Raw genomic sequence first — 19,177 nt, 5'->3', positions numbered from 1 at the left:
AAAACCACCACCATAGGCATCTGCTCCAGTTTTACCCTCTAACCCTTCTGCCTCCTGTTACTTGCACAACTCACAACTAAGAAACTTCATGAGCACTTTCATGATAAATCTAATCAGCTTTGGAGCAGTGCACTAAACCCCACATCAACAGAATTCAGGCAAACTTTGTATATTTTCAGAGTTCTCCCATCACGGTCACTAGAAGCATTCTCTGCAAGTTGAATTTTTGATACGACTTCAAGATTATCTGGTTAGCACATTCCTTTTCTTTTTTAGAAGATCAGCTTTTGTGAAAGCAATCATCATTTGATTATTGTTAGTATGTGGCTCTTTGAGCATCCCCATCTTCCCCCTTTTTCCTACTTATTACCTCCCCAAAATAATCTCATTCAGGCTGCTCTGCTGCAGGACCACTAGATCAGAAAGGTCTTTGCGAACTTTCAGCTTGGTAGGTAAGCTATTTCCATCTCCATCAAAGCTGTCAGGAATGTTTTGATGCCATCAATTTCATCATGAGTTTTGCTCCCCTACAGCCAAGCCCCCAAAATAAATGCAAAGCTGTGAGATGAAACAGCACAGGTGGGAATATGAGAATACCTAACGGAAGACAACAGTTGGACTGAGGCAGAGCAGGTGACATGAACATCAGGAAATACTCCTGCAGTAGTTTTGCTGATGTAGCTCTTTCCATAAGGGTAATAACAATGCAGTATTCCACTGATCAGGACCTCTTCTCCATTAACATGGGCTTTTTGTCATGACATGCACAAACTGAGAAATACAGCTAAATACACAGTACCTAACAGTCAAGATACCATTCAAACTTCTACCCCAGTTTGTCATTTTAACCTGCTGCACTTAAATGCAGCTATTTTAAATGTCTGCAGTTGCATTCACTCACTTTCTTCTGGAATGACTGAAGAGGCCCAGCGTGGGCAGGTCAGAATATTGGTCTGAAAACACAGCCAGCACCATGAAGCAGTTCTGTAGGACAGTGAAGCGTGCTTGGTAGGCTCCTCCACCCTTTTTCCCAGCATAGCTCACTATTATTGCAGACACTGCTAACCAAGCATGACAACAGTTTGAAGTTTCCAGCATATCGCTTTCACACAACACAAGGTGAGAGGCGAGTCTACAGGCAACTTTTAATGCAAGTCTTGGAAATTTGAGAAGATTCTGATTTTTCCCCCTTCCCAATACACGTGATTGCATTTATTTACATACATTTTTACCCTCTGCTATGCATTTATATTCGTTATTGTGAGTTACCCTTTTCACTCTTCAACAGTAGCACAAATGGTTTATAGTCAGGACACCTCACAATAGCCTCGCTTGCCATTTATGCAAAATTAAAAAAAAAAAAACATTAAGCCTAAATGCTTGCTTTCTTTTTTTAATCTTCTGGCAAGTCAGGATTTTCTCCTCATTTATTAAGAGCTGTGCCTGGCAGAAGACACCAAAGATGCTCATACTTGTGACTAATCTAGATGAAGTTCAAGTTAGCTGACAGGAGATCATTCTCTTCAGTTCTTCATTCAGCTCTTACTCATCCCAGGTATCTCCGTATTTATTTACTTTAACTAAAGAAAAGAAGAAAAAATAGTCACATATGACTTAATTTAACTGCAAAAGTTTCTCTTACACAGTGCCAAAAAGTATAATGAAATGCATGACCATTTGAAGCGGCGAGTGGGGAGAGTGTCACTCACAGCACAACACACATCCAATTAAAGCTACTTCTCAATAAATGGTGAGAAGAGTTTGTTAATCATTCTTCTTTAATGAATTAATACTCAGTCAAGAGGCCTACTGTGCTAATTCCTGCTCTACAGGATTTGTAATTACTTGGAAACAAATGTAACATGTGGATGAAACAAAGACAATGGGAGGAAACAGGCAAGGAATGTTACGATAAATAATGTGGCTACATAATCTAGTTACGTGCACAATTGGATGGATCCAGGATAGTTAAAAACACGTTCAAAGACAAACAGAAATCAGTAATCCCTACTAGGAAACTACTCAGCCATTATTATTTGGCAGCTTCCTTAAGCATAGGAGTGAGTCAAACAAAAGCAGGGTACTGGTCTTAATGGATTTATGCAGAAATATGTCATGAGTAACTGAACAAGGACCAGAAAGTGAAGAGGGTCTCTTGAACGTGAGCTGCCAACTAGTCTGTAACTGACTGCTATCACTGATCTACGTGATCCAGTAGGAATGCTGGCACTAGTCAGGGACCTCTTTATAAATCTACTTGCAAGTTAATTACTAAGTTCCCTGTTTATTAATACCCATCTGCAGTAGAACCAGGGGAATACAGCAGAATGCATGGTCCTTGTTTCAGTGAGATGTCAGCAAACTTAGCATAATGCACCCACAAATCTCTTGTGAGCAGACTGATACTGCAGTGAGGCACAATGAAAACCTCTCTCAAAACACAATTTGATTTCCATTGCCATTAACCATGGCAGCTGAGCAGTCCACACTCATTCCCTGCAAAATAGTCCAGTGCAGGTCACTATACAGATGCATCTGTATTTGTACGGCTACAAAGAACAGAGAAGGCACCAGCAGATGGAAGTTAGGCACTACATAAAGCTGCCTTAAGTGCGGTTTGTCCTTCCTTATGTCCTTGCAACAGAGGGCAGAAACCACTGTCTGCTATTTGCTAGTCTGGTTCCTATGACTGAGGTAAGAGGATGAACAAAAGGGTAATGACCCAGGACGTAGGACGAGGTATACAAGTAGGATGTCCAGTGTGACACAAGAAGCTAAATGAGATCTTAGCCTGCAACATCATTAGAGTCCCTGAACTGCAGATTTAAATGTACTTCCGCTTGTAAAACATCTCTGAATTGTTGTATTCCCTCCTTGCCCTTTTCCCTAAAAATACAAAGAGATACTCTTGAAAGTTGATTTACAAATCTCATACACTGCTCAGTGTAGTTCTATTCTTAAGGCCCGAGTATAATCATCAAACAGAACATGGAAACATAATAGACAATGCAATATTTGATCAATATTTTATAGAGGACTTTTACAGTCCTTAAGTAACTAAGAATAAAACAATGAATGCATATTCTCATTTCACAGCCACACAATTTGCCACGCAATATGGCAAGGTCTGCAAAATACTGCTTAAGATTTCTGTGTATGGTTTTCAAGTGATGTTTCTAGGCCTTCTATTTGTGCAGAAATACCTTGAAAAAACGCATTGTGTAAATGAATGAAGTGTCACCTACAGAATTTAGAGGCAATGTGAAACTACAGCTTCAGTAATTTTTTAACATCTCATCTGGTATAGTCACCTGCTAAAAGAAAAAGGCTTTCACAGCCTTGAAATAACAGATATAAATCCTTGCTCTGCAATTGTTTATAATTTTTACTTCATGATTGTGTAGATCTGTCTGTCCGAAGACAGATGGTCTGGACTAAGTAATTCACGAGCATGAATTAAGGCTGGTACTCTCTCTTAAGCAATGCTGTTCCAAGGCTTACTCTTGCTGCTTCAGAACTTTTTGCTTGAACATACTTTCTTGTACTTATTACCACCTGTCATGCCCAAGAGGAGACGTTAGCTATTCCTACAAATCTTGTTGCAGCATGACTGACGCGACTGCACACTCCACACAAACCCAAACAATCCAAGCTGACTAGTTCAGCGGTGTGTTAAACGCCAGAGCATTCCTCTGCTAACATCATTTTCACACATGCTACACTAAATTAAAAAAGTTCTAGAGCAAGCAATGACGAATTGCTTCTGTGTCTCTTTCGCAAAAATAAGGACTGAGTCAAAAAGTTGACTGAATGGCATCTTATTCCTCAGGACACTGCAGGCTTATTTTGGTGTGTAAAGTTTTGTTTTTCACTGTGAAAACAGATCTCAATATTGCTGCCAAATACTGCTTCCTTCCTTTGAGTTTTAATGTAGAAAATGAACCTCTACAAACAATGCCTCTATAGAAATGCACTAATTCCACATGAAACAATTCATAAAAATAAATACCCCCCCCCCAAACCATCAACCATGTGCTCTATTTTGAGAGAACAATGCTATCTGAAGCATGCACCCCCTTCCATAGCTAAAACTCTTCAGTACGGCTCTGAGCTCAGAGAATTCTTTGTTGAAAGAGGTGGCTCGATATAGTCAATAACCCAAAAGTTCTGAGATTTTCAGCCTGGCACCGAGCAACACAGCTAAAGAGGAGTCATAATTTACTGTTAGAAGATCAGTATTTTTGAAGGATTTGAAATATGAAACTACAGATCACATGAGATCCCTGCAAATACTGTAAAAATAAATTGCTTAAATGGTAAGCAGAATTAAGCCTTTGTGGCCATTTTAACATTATTGCCAATATGTGAATTGACTATGCATTTCTGTAAATTGGTGTATTACCTTCCTTAGCTGGTTTTTCCTGTGAAAACTTGCTTGGAGTTTCTGCCTTTGGTGGTAGCATTACCTCATATGTCTCTCTGTGTTTATTCCTTAATTCCTCATATGTGATGCCTTTTTTTTTACGACTTTCTTCTGGAATTGGAGCAGGATCTGAAAACAAAACAAACATTAAGATACTAGAAATGGCGTCACACGCCAAAACTTGGCTACAATGTGTTCCAGAATGCCAGTTAATTACAGCTCAGTCCCAAATGAAAAAGAGCACGACAGCTGCAGTTCTAAACGCAACTGAAAATGTATGTGGTCTTTAATTAATCCATTCCCTTTGTCCTTCTCATTGTGTCAAACTGCTTCGGAAAACTGGCAGTTAACGCCTTTTCTTCATTTTAGCCAATGGAAATCCTAACAACCATGCGGTAGTTGATGGATAAAATAGTTCTGGTCACCTTATGTAAAATTTAGGATAATCATACATTTGATGTATTTATGATTTCTGAAGTGAAACCTAGGTGAAGCTCAAGGGTTTGCATTCAGGCTTTAAATTCTGCTTTCAAAGAATAAGGACTACTTCCATCATATGTCACCTGATAAACATTTTATTCTTTTACCTACATTTATAATACAGAATCTCCGTCCTATAGTTAAGGTTCTACCAACTACTGATACTTGTGATGAAGTGTAAGTACACTTTCCTTGACACATTTACATCTGATACTTTCATATAATTAAATCCTAGTTGCATAAAAGGGCCTTTTTGTGAAATAAAACCTCTTCTATGAAGGGGTTAAAAAATCCAAACTAATTCAAAATACAGAAATTTGCATTTGACAGTAACTTCCTCCTCTGTGCCCCCAGGAGACCTGAATTCAGAATCGTGTGCTTCCCTGCAATAGCTGAGGACAGAGTTCATACTGGAAGGAGGGGAACAGCTGCACAGAACAGTACTTGAAAACCCTTTTAGTTCTCTGAGAAAATCAGCTGTTACTGGACAGAACACAATATGCATTCAGTTCTCAGAAGATTTAAACGTTTGTCCCATTATAAAAACCAGTCTAATGTCACTGAATCGTAGTGCTATACAGTTGCAGCACTGCCACTGGTGAAAATGAAGTAACCCCAGAGAGGCCAACAGGCAAATGGTAGAGACTGTGGTTTATTCAGTGCAGTGAAAGATGGCATATTCACCTTAGCTTCAATTCAAAAGAACTTCAAGTCAGGCTGAGATTTTTGCAGGTTTAGCTTCACAATGCATTAAACCACGTAAGTTAACTTACAATCTTTACTTGCAATTACAGCTACAAAATATGAACACCCCCACCCCTGAATTTAGATTACAGTTAGAGCACAAAATAGTACATATATTTATATTCTGTGTAAAAGCAATCCTGGGAGCTTCAAGCTGTTCCATTCAAAATCACTATATTGAACCATGTGTGTTTGCACAGGATGAAAATACATAGTTTAGTAAGAGAAGTATCTAAGAGAAAGGTAAGACTCATCATACTACAAACTGCTAAATGTTTAAAGACAAAACACACCTTGAGCAGCATAATCAGTAATTCCTGTAGGTGAGGATTCATTCAGGGAAGCACTGAAAGGAACGGGTTCATAACTGGAGAGGGCTCTATCTGTTGAACTATAATCATCTGAATAGCTAGAAGGAAGTGGGTATCCAGCTCTGGGAGAAGAAGATTCAGCATATGACTGAGGAGGCATGTCTGAAAATTCAGATTTCCGACTGGAACGGCTGGAAAATAATACAATGAAATATAAATACAGAAACATTGAAGCTAAAAATGGAACTATAAGAGTTACAATATGTGCAGTTGAAGAAAATACTGTTTTAAATGGTTCAGTTTTCAACATGAATTATCATCTTAAAGTCTGCAGTGTGGGGGGGTTTTCAATTTACATTGCAAAGATCTATACAGTCTCTGCCCCAACGCTCTTCCCTTCCTCCCACGACTTAACTCACACCTGAAAATCTCTAGAACAGAGACAAAAGAGACAATGTATTTTGCACTTTACGAGACAAAAAAATGGCAATCCCTTCCCCCAGGGAGTCTTCAGACAGAAAACCCCCTGCATCAGACACAAATAGGACAGGGTGTGCCCACCTAACCAGTGGTAGCACAAACTAAAGGTATTTTTAAAGGCCTTTTAGGAAGAATTTGCAATTTAAACCCCTTCATCATTAGAAGCTTCTGTCATTGTTCAGTACCAGACAGCAGAAAAGAATGAAGAGCTGTCTCGGGGAAATTAAATTATGAAGCTCTGTGAGTTGCTGAATTCAGCAGAAACATTAATGCATTTTCTCTTCAAAGATAAGATCATATAAAGAATATTCTGGAGAATGATGCCTGATATTCTAAGGCATTTGCTGCATACTCAGAATGGCCCTGCAAAGCACCACCCAACATGTCTCTCTCAAGAATGCCACCACTTGGTGCCACTAGAATGTCTCTAGAGTATTTATTCATTTTTTACTTTAAATTTCTGCTTAGCTGTACTTTTAGTTTCCTATGAAAAACATCTGCAATTAGTCTTTGTTTTATTCTCACACTAAACATACAGAACTAAGCCGTTTTGGCCTCAATTATATTTTTGAAGTATATGCAAACACAGCCTTAAAGAACTATGTAACCTTTTAGCTCCCTACCTATTTTTAACAGCAAATCAGAATTACCAAAATACATTAACTAGTAAATTTATGACAATGAAAATATAACAAAAAAATCAGCAGATTAATTTAGATTAATCATTCACCAACAGGGGGCGGGGGGGAGGGAATTATCCCTTGGTAAATAAAATTTAACAGGTACAAAAGAATGGGTCATTAAAGGTTGAAGGGACTTATTGGTGCAGCAGATGATGGCATTTAAACAGGTTCTCATCTAGAGTAAACACAGCTAATGATCAGAGTTTCTTACTAGAAAGTGGAGGGGAGTGAACGGACAAGTCCAGCTCAAATTTAGCTGAGTTTTTACAGTAAATATATAAAATAGCAATTCCTAAAATTATGTTTGATGCCATAAAAACATGAACATTCCAGAATAAAGGTAAATCTTGCAGATAACACTGTCATAAATCCAAATTTATAAAGTAATTAAGAATTTATTCAGATCCTTTCTAAACATTTACTTAACACATGCATACAAGGACTACTACTCACTATCCAAACACTATTCTCCCAGTTTTAAATCAAGACTTTAAGTGAGATATTCCAAAAGTAGTTTGCAATTAAAAACCACTTGAGATAGAAAACATTCTGGAACAAAACAGGAAATAGTTTTAAGAACCTGATGAGTTTCTCATATGTAGAGCATAATGCTGTTACAGATGTAAAGGATTTAAACAAACAGCAGTAAGTTTGACCACCATGCTTCTTCCTGCACTGATATTGTTTACTGGGCTCTTTCCTTTGATAAACACTGAAATCATTTCCACCCTCTTCCTACTTCAATCAAACTAAACTATGGGAAAAACTTCTAAAATGCAACACTACTTTATTTCAGTTAACTTAGTTTACTTCTAAACTAAGGAGGCAACTTCTGCTGTCACCCGACTGTAAGTAAATTCCACAGGAAAACATCATCTTAATTTACAGGAAATACATTTTGCTAAGGATATTTCTTTTTCTACTCCTTGAAGTAATCAGTTGTACATAAAGAACCAAAATGCATGTTTCATAGCTGGCAAAGTGATACAGATACAGCTTCCTGAAAGTGGGTTTGGGGTAACAAAGCAAAAGGGGGTAACAGAGCAAAAGGGAAGGTACTGCTCTGAAGGTCTTTGAAAGCCACAAATATAGCATTGATCTGTTAGTGTTTAAAATGTCCTATTCAATAATAAGTTTTAAATTCAAAAGAGAATTAAATTCTTACATAGGTGAACTATGCCTCTGAGCTTGTCGTAGAACGTCTCCTATCGGGGAATCCTTCAGCTGCTTAAATTTCTCACTGCAGATTGGCAAGTAGGAAATCTTCCCAGCCATGTATCCACATACTCCAGCAACTTTTTGAAAAGAAAAAAGAGATGGGTTTATACATTGTATCATAAAATTCAACATAGTTTTAAAATAATAATTTCAAATTAATTATACAGGATCTTGAGTAAAAGAAAAAATAGTTTAGATCTAAATCAAAACCATGAGTAATTATCTCTGCTTCTTCTGCAGACAAGGAGTACTAAAACCAAACACAAGTGCTGAACAGAGACACAGAGCAATGATTTACCCATGGCATGAGCATCAAATGATTTCAGCTGGTACTTGATGAATGAAAGGTGACCAGAAAATAAAGGAAAATAACTGCAATCAGTTTTTCCCAAGATCCAGAGACAACAATTAACTATCAAAGGTGCTAAAGCAGTCAGGAGTAAACAAAGGATCTAAATTCTGCTGATTTATTCCATCAGAACAGTCAGATCTGGAAAATGGCTTTCACTGGTATGAAGAGAAGTCTAAATAAACTTAGCATTAGACTCAGTATCTTCTGAAGAGGGTTCTATGATATGGCTGCCAAAGGGCGAACAACTAAATTAACCGAACCCTTGCAGTCACTGGGCAAATACTTCCAATTCCATGCATGAATGATTTTCAGCTGCTAGACAGGACATGAGAATAAATCATCATGGTAGCTCTTTCTCAGCTTAAAACTGGTGATTTCCATCAGCCGGCTCCTTCAAGTTTTACGAGTGGGTCAACTGGAGTATGAAGGAGCATGAAGGACTCAATGGCAATTAACAAAAGTCCTGTTGTTGACTTTGTAGGAGAAAAGGACTAGACCCTTCCTTCATATGTATTTTCTAAATACAAAGACTGAGTCAGGAAAGAGTTAATTACCAGTATCATTAAGCCTCTGAAGCCCTCACACTGTAGATTAATCACCTGGGAACTAATAGAAAAGGGGATTTTACCCTACCCTGCTGGACTGGTACTGAAATTGTGATTCTTGATCTAATGCCTGTATTTTCAAAAGGTTAAAATTCCTTTTCCAAGGGAAAAGAGAAGAACAGCCACAACTACAAGTGAAGTTTACAAAATGAGAAATATAAAGGTTTAGCTGTTTAGCAGGTCAAAAAAATTTGAAAGACACATCAAATGCTGTAAATATACACAAAGGGAAAAATCACAGGTCCCCTGAAAGGAAAAACAGTCTAACAAGAATTCAAACTAAATATTTAGCAAAATAAAGCTAATCAGCAAAGGTGATTAACCTTTGGCATAAATTACAAAGAGTAATTAAGTCTTTTCTTGAGGCTTTCCAATCAAGAAAAGGGGAAGTATCTCTCTGCAAGATGTTTCACCCAAAGCAATGATTGGCTACATTATTTGGTTTATTACAGAACTAACAGCCAGATGAGCCACATCTTTGAAGTCAGCACATTAAATTAGATATTGTTGCAGGCTAACATGAAGTAGGACATATGGATCTTAGCCTTCTTTCCCAATAGCTCTATGCTATGTTGAACAGGATACTGTCAATGTAGCGTATCAGTCAGGACTAACCAGAAGCTCCATTAAATTGTCAGCGTGCCTAGAAGGCTACTGAGAAAAGCTGTGAGTAATTCCTATGGGCAGAAGAACATCCTGGAATCTGAAAATTCCCATCTAGAAAATGAAACACCTCACGAATTCCAGATAAAACTAGAGCAGGGAAAGATGCAAGATACAGACTAAAGAAAACCTGACTCAGCTATGGTAGTTACATATAAAAGACCAATTACCATAATCAGGCATAGATACTGTTCAGAGTAAGAATCTAACAACCACAAGTGACACACACCATTATTAAAGACAGACTATTGTAATCAATGGATGCAGCAGCAATATGCTCAGATTGGCAACATCAGAAAAGCAAGGATTGTCTTGAACTGTCTTACTGTTGTTTACCATCAGCTAGCTATGAGCCAGCAGCAGTGCCTGGTATCGCACATGCCCTTCTTTCAGAACTTGAGGAAGAAAAAAAACCCAAACCAAAACAACTGCGCCGCTTCCTTTAGTGAGATTTCACTGGAGGAGGAATGTGCGGTTAAATTATGAGACATAATTTGGCCCTGTAAACTATGCCCTGGCAACAGTTTTCAGGAAGATCCTGTAGACAGTAGGATCTGACAGTAGAAAGCATCTGACCTAAGCAATATGAGGATGAAACAAAAACTGCTTAACTCAGGCCTTTTACACTCCACTTATGTCCCAGAAAAAATCCCTGTATTTAAAATGCACATAAATCACATGAAGTTATTTACTGAAAGACAATGAAAACACACACTATGGAAAATTCTTCTAGTATAAAATGAAAGTCCAGATGCCTCCAGTGTCCATCAGAAAGGAGAAGCCAAAAACATTTTGGCTTATAATGTTAACATCAAGAACAGTTAGTCCAGTCCAAGTGCTCCCTATTTTTAACCTTGATTTCAAAACTTCATTCTATTTAATACGAAGAACATGGCCCTTAACTAGAAACGTGTAGGAGCTATCAGTAATTCTATTATTTATGAGAAACGTCTGTGTTACACCATTGTTTGGCATTCAAAGAAAGCAAGTAGAATTTAGCATAAACAAATGGCAGCCCTAGACCCTCACATTCATTTATCTGCTTAAACAACACTTCCTTCACCACAAATCATGGGTTTCACCCTCTTCCCACTGAAGTAAACTGTAAGGGTAACTGGCTGTATCTAGGCAGATTGGCAAGATGGCAACTTCCTGTTTTACTGTCATGTATTACATTGAAAACGTTAATTTATTAATTTATTTGTGATTATACTTAATCCAAAATCATTCATTGCCCTTTTCCTACAATTGTACATACATAATGTCCAGGAAAAAAAGGCACTAAAATAGCCTGAATGGGACAAATGAGATGCACGAATAAAGACCTTCAAATTAGGAAGGGAGGGGTGGCTGTACTCTGGCACAGTAATTTAAAGTAAGCTTGTACAGTATCTATTTACAATGGTTTTGTCTTCAATTATTACATTACACTTGTCAAGCAATTTTATGGAAAGCCTATAAACAAACCTTGTCCAAATGTGCTACACAAATTCAAAGCTGATGAATAAATGAAATGCTCTACCTCTTGACATTGAATAGGTTCTTGCAGTATGAGATGCTGTAGTTAAGAAATGTAGCTAAGAAGTTGCTGACTGATAGAATTAATTGCAGGAACGTGAAACTTGTTCACTGGCTATACCAGATCATTTACTCCTATCTTCAGGCACAGTGGTACCAACCTAAGAATTGATTCTGTAAGTGCTGGATTCTCTATCCAGGACAGCATAATCCTGGTTATACGTACAAACTGAGGGACGAGAGGCAGAAGAGCAGCCCTGCGGAGAGAGATCTGAGGGTTTGGGTTGATGACAAGTTGAATATGAGTCAACAGTGTATCCTGGCAGCCAAAATGGCAAACCGTGTCCTGGGGTGCATCAAGCACAGCATAGCCAGCCAGTCGAGGGAGGTGACTGTCCCACTGTGCTGGTGCGGCCCCACCTCAAGTACTCTGTGCAGTTTTGGGTGCCTCAACAGAAGGAGGACATCAAACTTAGAATGTGTCCAGAGGAGAGTGACCAAGATGGTGAAGGGTCTCGAGGATGAGGCTCACGAGGAGTTGCTGAGGACACATGGTTTCTTTAGTGGAGAAGAGAATGCCAAGGGGCGACCTCATCACAGCCTACAACCTCCTCAAGGGGAGCAGCGGAATGGGAGGTGCTGATCTCCTTTCTCTGGTGAGCAGCGACAGGACACGAGGAAATGGCATGAAGCTGCACCAGTGGAAGTTCAGATAGGACATTAGGAAAAGGTTCTTCACTGAGAGGGTGGTCAGTCACCAGAACAGGCTCCCCAGGGAAGTGGTCATGGCAGCAAGCCTGTCAGAGTTCAAGGAGTGCCTAACGATGTGCTTAGTCATATGGTTTAGCTTTAGGAGCACGGAGTTGGACTCCATGATCCTCATGGGTCCCTTCCAACTTGAGATATTCCACTCTACAGAGTGGAGTCACAGTGAATCAGCGAGCTTGTCTGATGGGAATTACATCTGCGTAACAGACTCCAGGACCTAAGGCATGAATACAAGCTGAATTTATATGTTGCTTTTACTTACATGCAACTTTTACAAAGGAGCCAAATCTTGAGCTGTCTCTTAGAATGCCTGAAAATGAGGATCAAAGTAATTAGTAATAAGTTATTACGAATGAAGCTGAAAAACATCAACTGTAGTTACGTTTGTAGGTTAGCTCACAGTTATGTTTGTAGGTAGCAGGTTACCCTTTTACACTTAATGTTGAAGAAAATTCAAGAAACCCAACATCTGAAACCCAATATCTGTTTTATATATATATACACATATATATAACCCAAATGTTATATATAAATATGACATCTTATATATATAAAATTATATATATAAAAAAATAATCTAAGAATTAGGACTTTACTCGTATCTCACATATTACTACACATACAGAATATGTTTCATAATCACTAAGATACTGCATTTGTCAAACAACATAAAACGAACATGAATTTTAATTTAAAGTTTTGCTCCTTTGGTTTAGGAACTGCAAATCATGTAGCTGAAGAGTCTGAACTTCTTTTAACTACAATAAGACACTATATTATTATAGTAACTTGTACTAACAGCAGAAATTTATTTCATCTGAGCAAATCCAAATTAACCCAAAGTATATTTACGCTTTACCTTTCTTAATTAAGAAGCTGGTACCAAGCATGCTCACTGCAGCCAGAGGAAAAGCTGTGAAGAAGAAGAAAAGCTGCTTAAAATATGATTTTCAATATTTTCAACCACATTTAACAGAATATGCAATAACATGAGTTGCTAGGCCTTACTGAGCTCCGTGGTAGAAGAACATAAGCATATAATTAACAACTATATACAGTCTGAAACATTCTCAATTCCAGATTTTAAGTCCTACTACAAATTACGTGGTACTGGTTAACGAGCCATCCTGTCTTCATTAGATTTCATGCTTCCTAAAATACAGGTAGGCTACAGCTCTAAGGACAAGACTCCAGGTCTGGCTACAACTGCTCAGCATCCAGGTGCAGAACTTTAAACCAGAGAAGCATACGCAGTTCTTCAGGGTGGAAGGCAGTTACGTGGAGGCCAGTGCCTCTGAACATTTTTAATCACCAAAAGTCTTGATTGTAACATAAAAACTTGGGAAAAGTCTAACTCTTACAGAGATACAAATCAAATTGATTAGAAGTAGGTAACGTGTTTTATTCACCAGCAAATTACAGAACAGGGCAGCTTTTTCTGTAGCTTACAGATCAAACTGTACAACCCAATGGAAGGGTCAGGGATACAGAGAAGACGACATACACAGAAGAGCTGCCTATCGATTTTTATCATATTGAAAGATTTCAGGTGGCCAGAAGCATGTGAAGATGGCAAGAAACAAAAGGAATACTTATTTCCAGCAGTGATAATTTTGATATTGGGAAGATTGACTCTGAAACTCTTTGTAAAGACCACCCTTCCTACACAAGATACAGTGTCATCCATAACAAACATGACAGGAGACTGAAGTTAATTACATTAAAGATTTAAGTATGTCATAATGAAATTACATTTTATGCAAGTCTGAAAGTGAGTATGTTACAAAAAAGCTCAATGACTTTAACTTTACCTTGGGGAGAAACTTTTGTTATAGCACTAGATGTTTATAGTGCTTATGCACACGATCTGCTAATTGAGTTCTTGTTTGAAGATAAATGATATTTTTTAGAATTTGGACAGCACAGTATTAAACTTTGCAAACTAACAGCTAATTCCTTTGCACACTCTGACAGATCTAGGCCAGGAGTCCAACCAGCATTGCAGGGTAAACAGGACATGATGTCACTTTTAAGAAAAAGTATTGGCTACTTGGTTCAAAGCAAGATTACAGCAACACTTCAAAATACAGAATAAAATCTTCCAATCTATTAAGGGGTAACCCCCTGATGCTTTTAGAGATTCTAGACCTAGATTCTGTGAGCTAGAGAATGGCAATGCAGATTTGAAGCTAAACTGTAAGACAAACAAGGGCATGTGTGCTGTTAAAAAAAATTCAAAACAACTTATCGCAGAGGACTTCGGTCTAACCCTCAGAGGCCTGAAATGGTTTCTAGGCCCTACACAAATATTCTGGTCATCAAAGACAGGTTACACATTTCAGTGGAAACAGCTGTTTGTAGGTGAGCATATAAATGACCTGAAACAGTAACCAGAAATTAAGAATAATTGGTAAATGAAAATTGGGTTCATACATAAAAACTAATATTAACTCAAGTGTAGAAGAAAACCAAATGCAGCTTAATAAATCAGAAAATAGCAATGCTTCCCACTGCTATGGGCAAAAAGTACTTTTTTTTTTTTTTTTTTTTTGCTTCAGGAACAAAATAAATCCTAGGAAAACTGATATATCAACAGCCCATAATTAAGGATGGGAATGTAATGTACCCTTGTCAAAATGGTTTTATGGAGAAAAAGCCGTATCGATCTGGCTTGATTTTGTTAACAAGATTAAAGGTACAACTGATAAAATTGCAGAGCATAGTGTGAATTACTAACAGCATTAGATTTTGTATTATATGTGATTAAAAATTAGTAATACCAGTAAAGTATATATTAAACTGAATTCTGAAGTGACTAGCAAGCATTTCTGAAATAGAAGCTGTCAACAGAAACTACGGCAAACCAGAGAGGGCTTGTAAGAACGGGTAAAAACTGGCTACACTTGAAATTTGAATAAACAAACTGAAAATACACAAATGTATAGCAATATATGTGAATAACAAGAACTGATACAGTAAGAAGAGAGCGTGTCAGGGCAGTCACACAGGCAGCCCACACCTCTTGCAAAAGGGCGTTCAAATAATACGTATTTAACACAGGGAACACAACACTCCAGGTTCATGCAATGCAGAACAACGAAACAGAGAGGGGAGCTAGGAAACAGTGATGTGCTGTAGGCTCATGCAGTGAGGTAACAGCACACTCCACAGCCCCTGGAAAAAATATCTTGCAATTACTATTGTAGCTCTCTAAAGTGAAATTCCTCAAGAAACTAATTTGGGGCTTCTCAACGACACCTTCATGTTGCTGCTTCTGTCTCTGTATAAAGATGCACAGGGCAGTAGGTTATGTTGCCCATCAAGAACTCTCAGAAGAACACCTCAAGAGCAACAAACAATTCCTCCCCCTCTTGCCTTCCAGGAGAGGATTACCAATATGCCATAACCAATCATCACTTTCCTACTAATGAACCTGACTCTTTTCACTTATAAAAGTATAAGGAAAATGGCTGGAAAAAAGTTGAAGGTTTCCACATATCTGAATAAACATGGAAGAAGAGAATGCCAAAGCAATGGAGAAAGGTAAAGCAGAACACTGAATCGTTAATTCAAAATGACAATGCCATAGAAGTTGCCCCTGAAAGGACTGGCTTCCAAGAGAAACCAGAGCCCCGACTGCTAAATTTAGCAAATCAGCTGCTAAATTCTTCTTCCGTCCTGGTTTCTGCTAAGCCACCTATCAGCATCAGGGGTAATCTGCTAGTGTGTGACAGAACAGTGGGTAACAATCACATCAGAAGGCTTCTTCAAACCTCTTGACCAGGTGTCTAAAAAACAGGTATGCACTGAACCTTTGGATTACAGAAGCAATGTTAAGAAGTAATGCAATCAATTCTCAATGTTGTATGGAAAAAACCCGCCAAAACCAAGCCAACAGCCAACAGAACATTGATATTTCAAATATATTAAGATGAGAGATACTCTGTGAAAACAATGCGAGTTTATTATTCCTGTATACTAGCCGTAGTACAGAAATCATTGCTGACTGCAGAATCACCCTGGAGAATCTTGGCTTCCCCTTTATTTGCAGGGGAAAAGTGCCCAAATGTCTGGTCACGCACAGGCACAAGTTTTCTCCAAAAACTGAGCTGAGTGACTACTTATGCACTGTTCTCTTCACAAGTCTCCATAAAGACAGAAAGAAATGGTTCTAAGTTAAACTGTTTTATTCTCGCACTCCAAACAGAACAAAAGGTGAAGATAAAAATAACAAAATCCAGAATCATAAATGCAACTCCATTAATTATATCTATTTTCAGACTTTTAATAAGCATATTAATTTAAAATATGAAGTGATCTTGTTAAAAAGCATAAATCTTACAAATGATGTTGCACCATCTACAAACCCCCTGAATCCTGTCCTGCAAACTCTTAATAAATAAATGTAAATCCTACATGGATCAGCTTCTACTGGAATGGAATTTTAGACCATGTGAAGCTTGTTAATGAACTGCTGTGATATGCTGACACAGGCTTGCCCTCCTTGCTGCCTCGGAGAACAGCAAAAACTAAGTGTGGAAGAAAAGCATACCAAGTTCACCAGCAAACTGAACTCACCTCTATACCGGGCACTCTCTTCAGCACATTCCTTAAGGAGTCTTCTCTCCTCCTCTGTCGGCACATAAGGCTTAGGTAGTTCCCTCTTTCATTAGGGAAATAAATTAGAAAAGAATGAGCAAAAGAAAGGTTTGGGCGGATTTTTCAATGAAAAGCTGTCTAGCTTTCACACCTTGCAGTGCCTGTACTTTCACACTGCTATACTTAAGGAACTGGTGACTTTTGTTTATAGATGTCACACGAAATATTTTATTTTTAAAACCCAGTGGTTTCAGAAATTATGAGAGCAGATGTGCACAGTCAAATCCCAGCTCAGCTCGCTCCTCCTGATTTAGAAAAGCCAGCTTTTGTCCTTGCAACCAGCCTTCCAAACGGACAAAACCTGTCAGCTCATTATATCCCTTTCTAAAATACTTGCCAAGGCTTTAATTACACAACGCCTGCTGCCCGTTTACACTTAGCGCAAGCTGGACAGCTGTTCCTACCGGAGGTGCGTGACTCCCTCCAGCCGCGAAGGCGTGCGGCCGGGCGCCGTGCCAGGCCGCCGGCCGGGAGAAGGGCAGAAGCGAGAAGGCCGCCGGTACCGAGGGGAGCACCTCCTGCCGGGACAGCGCCCCGGAAGACCGCCAGGAAGGCCTTAAGGGCACGGTCCCCTCGGTCCGCAGCCTGGCAGGGAGCTCACGGCAGGCCCGGGCGGCAGGCTGCCGGGCACCCCGGCTGCACGGCCGGCGGCGAGCGGGTGCAGGCCCCGAGCCCGCTGCCTCGCCCTCAGCAGAAAGAACCCCACCACGGCTCCCGCGGTGCCCCGCGGGCCGCGCCGCCGAGCGAACGACAGTACCTCGGCCGTGTCGCCGAGCTCCCCGCCGCCAGGGCCCGGCCCGGCCTCCATGGCGGGGCGGGGAGGGCAGCGCGAGCCACCGCTGACCCGGAAATCCCCGCGACGCTGCTGGTCCCGCGCGCATGCGTGGCGGCGGCGCGCGGCCGGGGCGCCCCCGTTGGGCCCCGCCGGGGCTCCCGCCTGGGGCTGGGACGAGGGCTCCGCGGCCTTTCCCCGGGGGAGGTGTGTCGGGGCGGGCCTCGGGGCGGGCCGCGGTGCTGCCCCCAGGCCGCTGCTGGTGAACGCGGCGCCTGGTGTGTGTTCGGGCTCAGCAGCGGTGCGTTCTGGCCAGGAAGGCTGAGGGAGAGAGGGAGAGCGGGGGAAGGACCGAGGGGCAGCAGCTGAGGCTCAGAGCGTTCATTTCAGTCGAGAATGTTTCCTTCCTGCACCTTATCTTGTTTCCTGCCTGCTTAAAGAATGCCAGCCTGTAATGGTGTTTGAGAGCAGGCACTGCTTCAGGGGTGGACGGTCCTTTAAAGGTAACCCTTGCGCGGCTGGGTCCGCTCTGTGCCGTGTTAATACCCGTGTTGGTGCTTCTTGGCTTTGGTAAATGGTAGCAAAAAGGTTTTATCCACCCGTGCACCCGTGCCTCCCTTAAGTATAGATATGTTTCCAATAGGTAGGTTATCCGGTTGCTGAAGATGCGTGGCCAGAACTGACTGAAGAGGAAGGGTGCCTGTTGCCCCCCCCCCCCCCCCGGGTGTATTTGAATTGGGACCAAGCAAGGACCTGCTGGGCAACTGTCTGAGCTTGAAAGTGGCAGAGGTTTGGTGGTTGGGATTATCCTGAAGTGGGTGATTAGGAGTCTGTGCTTGCCTCTAGCTAACACTGCTAGAGTGGCAGAAATGGTGGATGCTTGCAGTCTATCAGGAACTCGGAAAAGCTGAGGAACAAGTAAAAAGAAGTTTCTGATAGTGCAGTGTGTGCTGTGGCATTTTCTTGTAAACATTCAGTACTGTGGCTTGAATTCACCATATCCTGATATGCCTCTGCTTGCCTGGAATGCACCACTCCCTTTAAGCCTTTCCTGGAGTGAGCCATTGTCTCGTCACACTGGAATTCCAGAGAAGAGGCTTAAATTGCTACTGTCTGATGGCTGTAGCAAAAAAACCCATGCCTGAAGATAGGACAGGGAAGGCTGTAGAGATTGAAGGTGACTGAAATTAGTATGGAATGAGGATGTGAAATGCCTGAAATCAGTAGAGAACGCAGCTGTAAAACACACTATGGGCATGTGAAGGACCCAGGACAAGTGGACTGAGGAGCGTGTGGGAAGTAGTAGGTTTGGCTGCACCAAGAAAGGTGTAGAGGAGGTGGACTTCTGAGTATTGGATTCTGGAAATAAGCTGGGAAGATAGAACCAGAACCTATGAATTGTGGGGCTCTTCATTCATAGCTGTCATCATACAATACAGACATTTCTAGTTTCCATGAGATTGGAAGTCATCTGTCTTATCCGGCAGTCTTAATCTCTGCC

General features: G+C 40.3%; 1 protein-coding gene across 1 annotated transcript; it reads right to left on the bottom strand.

Moving 5' to 3' along the window:
- Positions 1-1,125: 1,125 nt before the first annotated feature.
- OCIAD1 (OCIA domain containing 1) lies at positions 1,126-18,804 on the bottom strand. The gene is made up of 8 exons (XM_030491929.1): positions 17,662-18,804; positions 16,824-16,908; positions 13,105-13,158; positions 12,508-12,555; positions 8,287-8,416; positions 5,941-6,149; positions 4,403-4,552; positions 1,126-1,580 (listed from the first exon to the last, which is right to left on the bottom strand). The coding sequence occupies exons 1-8, from the start codon at positions 17,710-17,712 to the stop codon at positions 1,543-1,545; spliced, it is 765 nt and encodes a 254-aa protein (XP_030347789.1). The 5' UTR covers positions 17,713-18,804; the 3' UTR covers positions 1,126-1,542.
- Positions 18,805-19,177: the final 373 nt, after the last annotated feature.

Source organism: Strigops habroptila, chromosome 7 (genome assembly GCF_004027225.2).
Source record: "Strigops habroptila isolate Jane chromosome 7, bStrHab1.2.pri, whole genome shotgun sequence".
Taxonomy (NCBI): domain Eukaryota; kingdom Metazoa; phylum Chordata; class Aves; order Psittaciformes; family Psittacidae; genus Strigops; species Strigops habroptila.
The sequence above is the reverse complement of the archived record's forward strand: the minus strand, read 5'-3'. Positions and strand labels throughout refer to the sequence as shown.

What these genes read in the sequence shown, in the direction of transcription:
- OCIAD1 (XM_030491929.1), bottom strand. Translation starts at nt 17,712, where the DNA reads ATGGAGGCCGGGCCGGGCCCTGGCGGCGGGGAGCTCGGCGACACGGCC. An exon ending in CTCCTTTGTAAAAGTTGCAT is followed by an intron (nt 8,417 to 12,507) that starts GTAAGTAAAAGC and finishes CTTTTCAAAAAG; the next exon opens with TTGCTGGAGTATGTGGATAC. An exon ending in TACTGATTATGCTGCTCAAG is followed by an intron (nt 4,553 to 5,940) that starts GTGTGTTTTGTC and finishes TTTTGTTTTCAG; the next exon opens with ATCCTGCTCCAATTCCAGAA.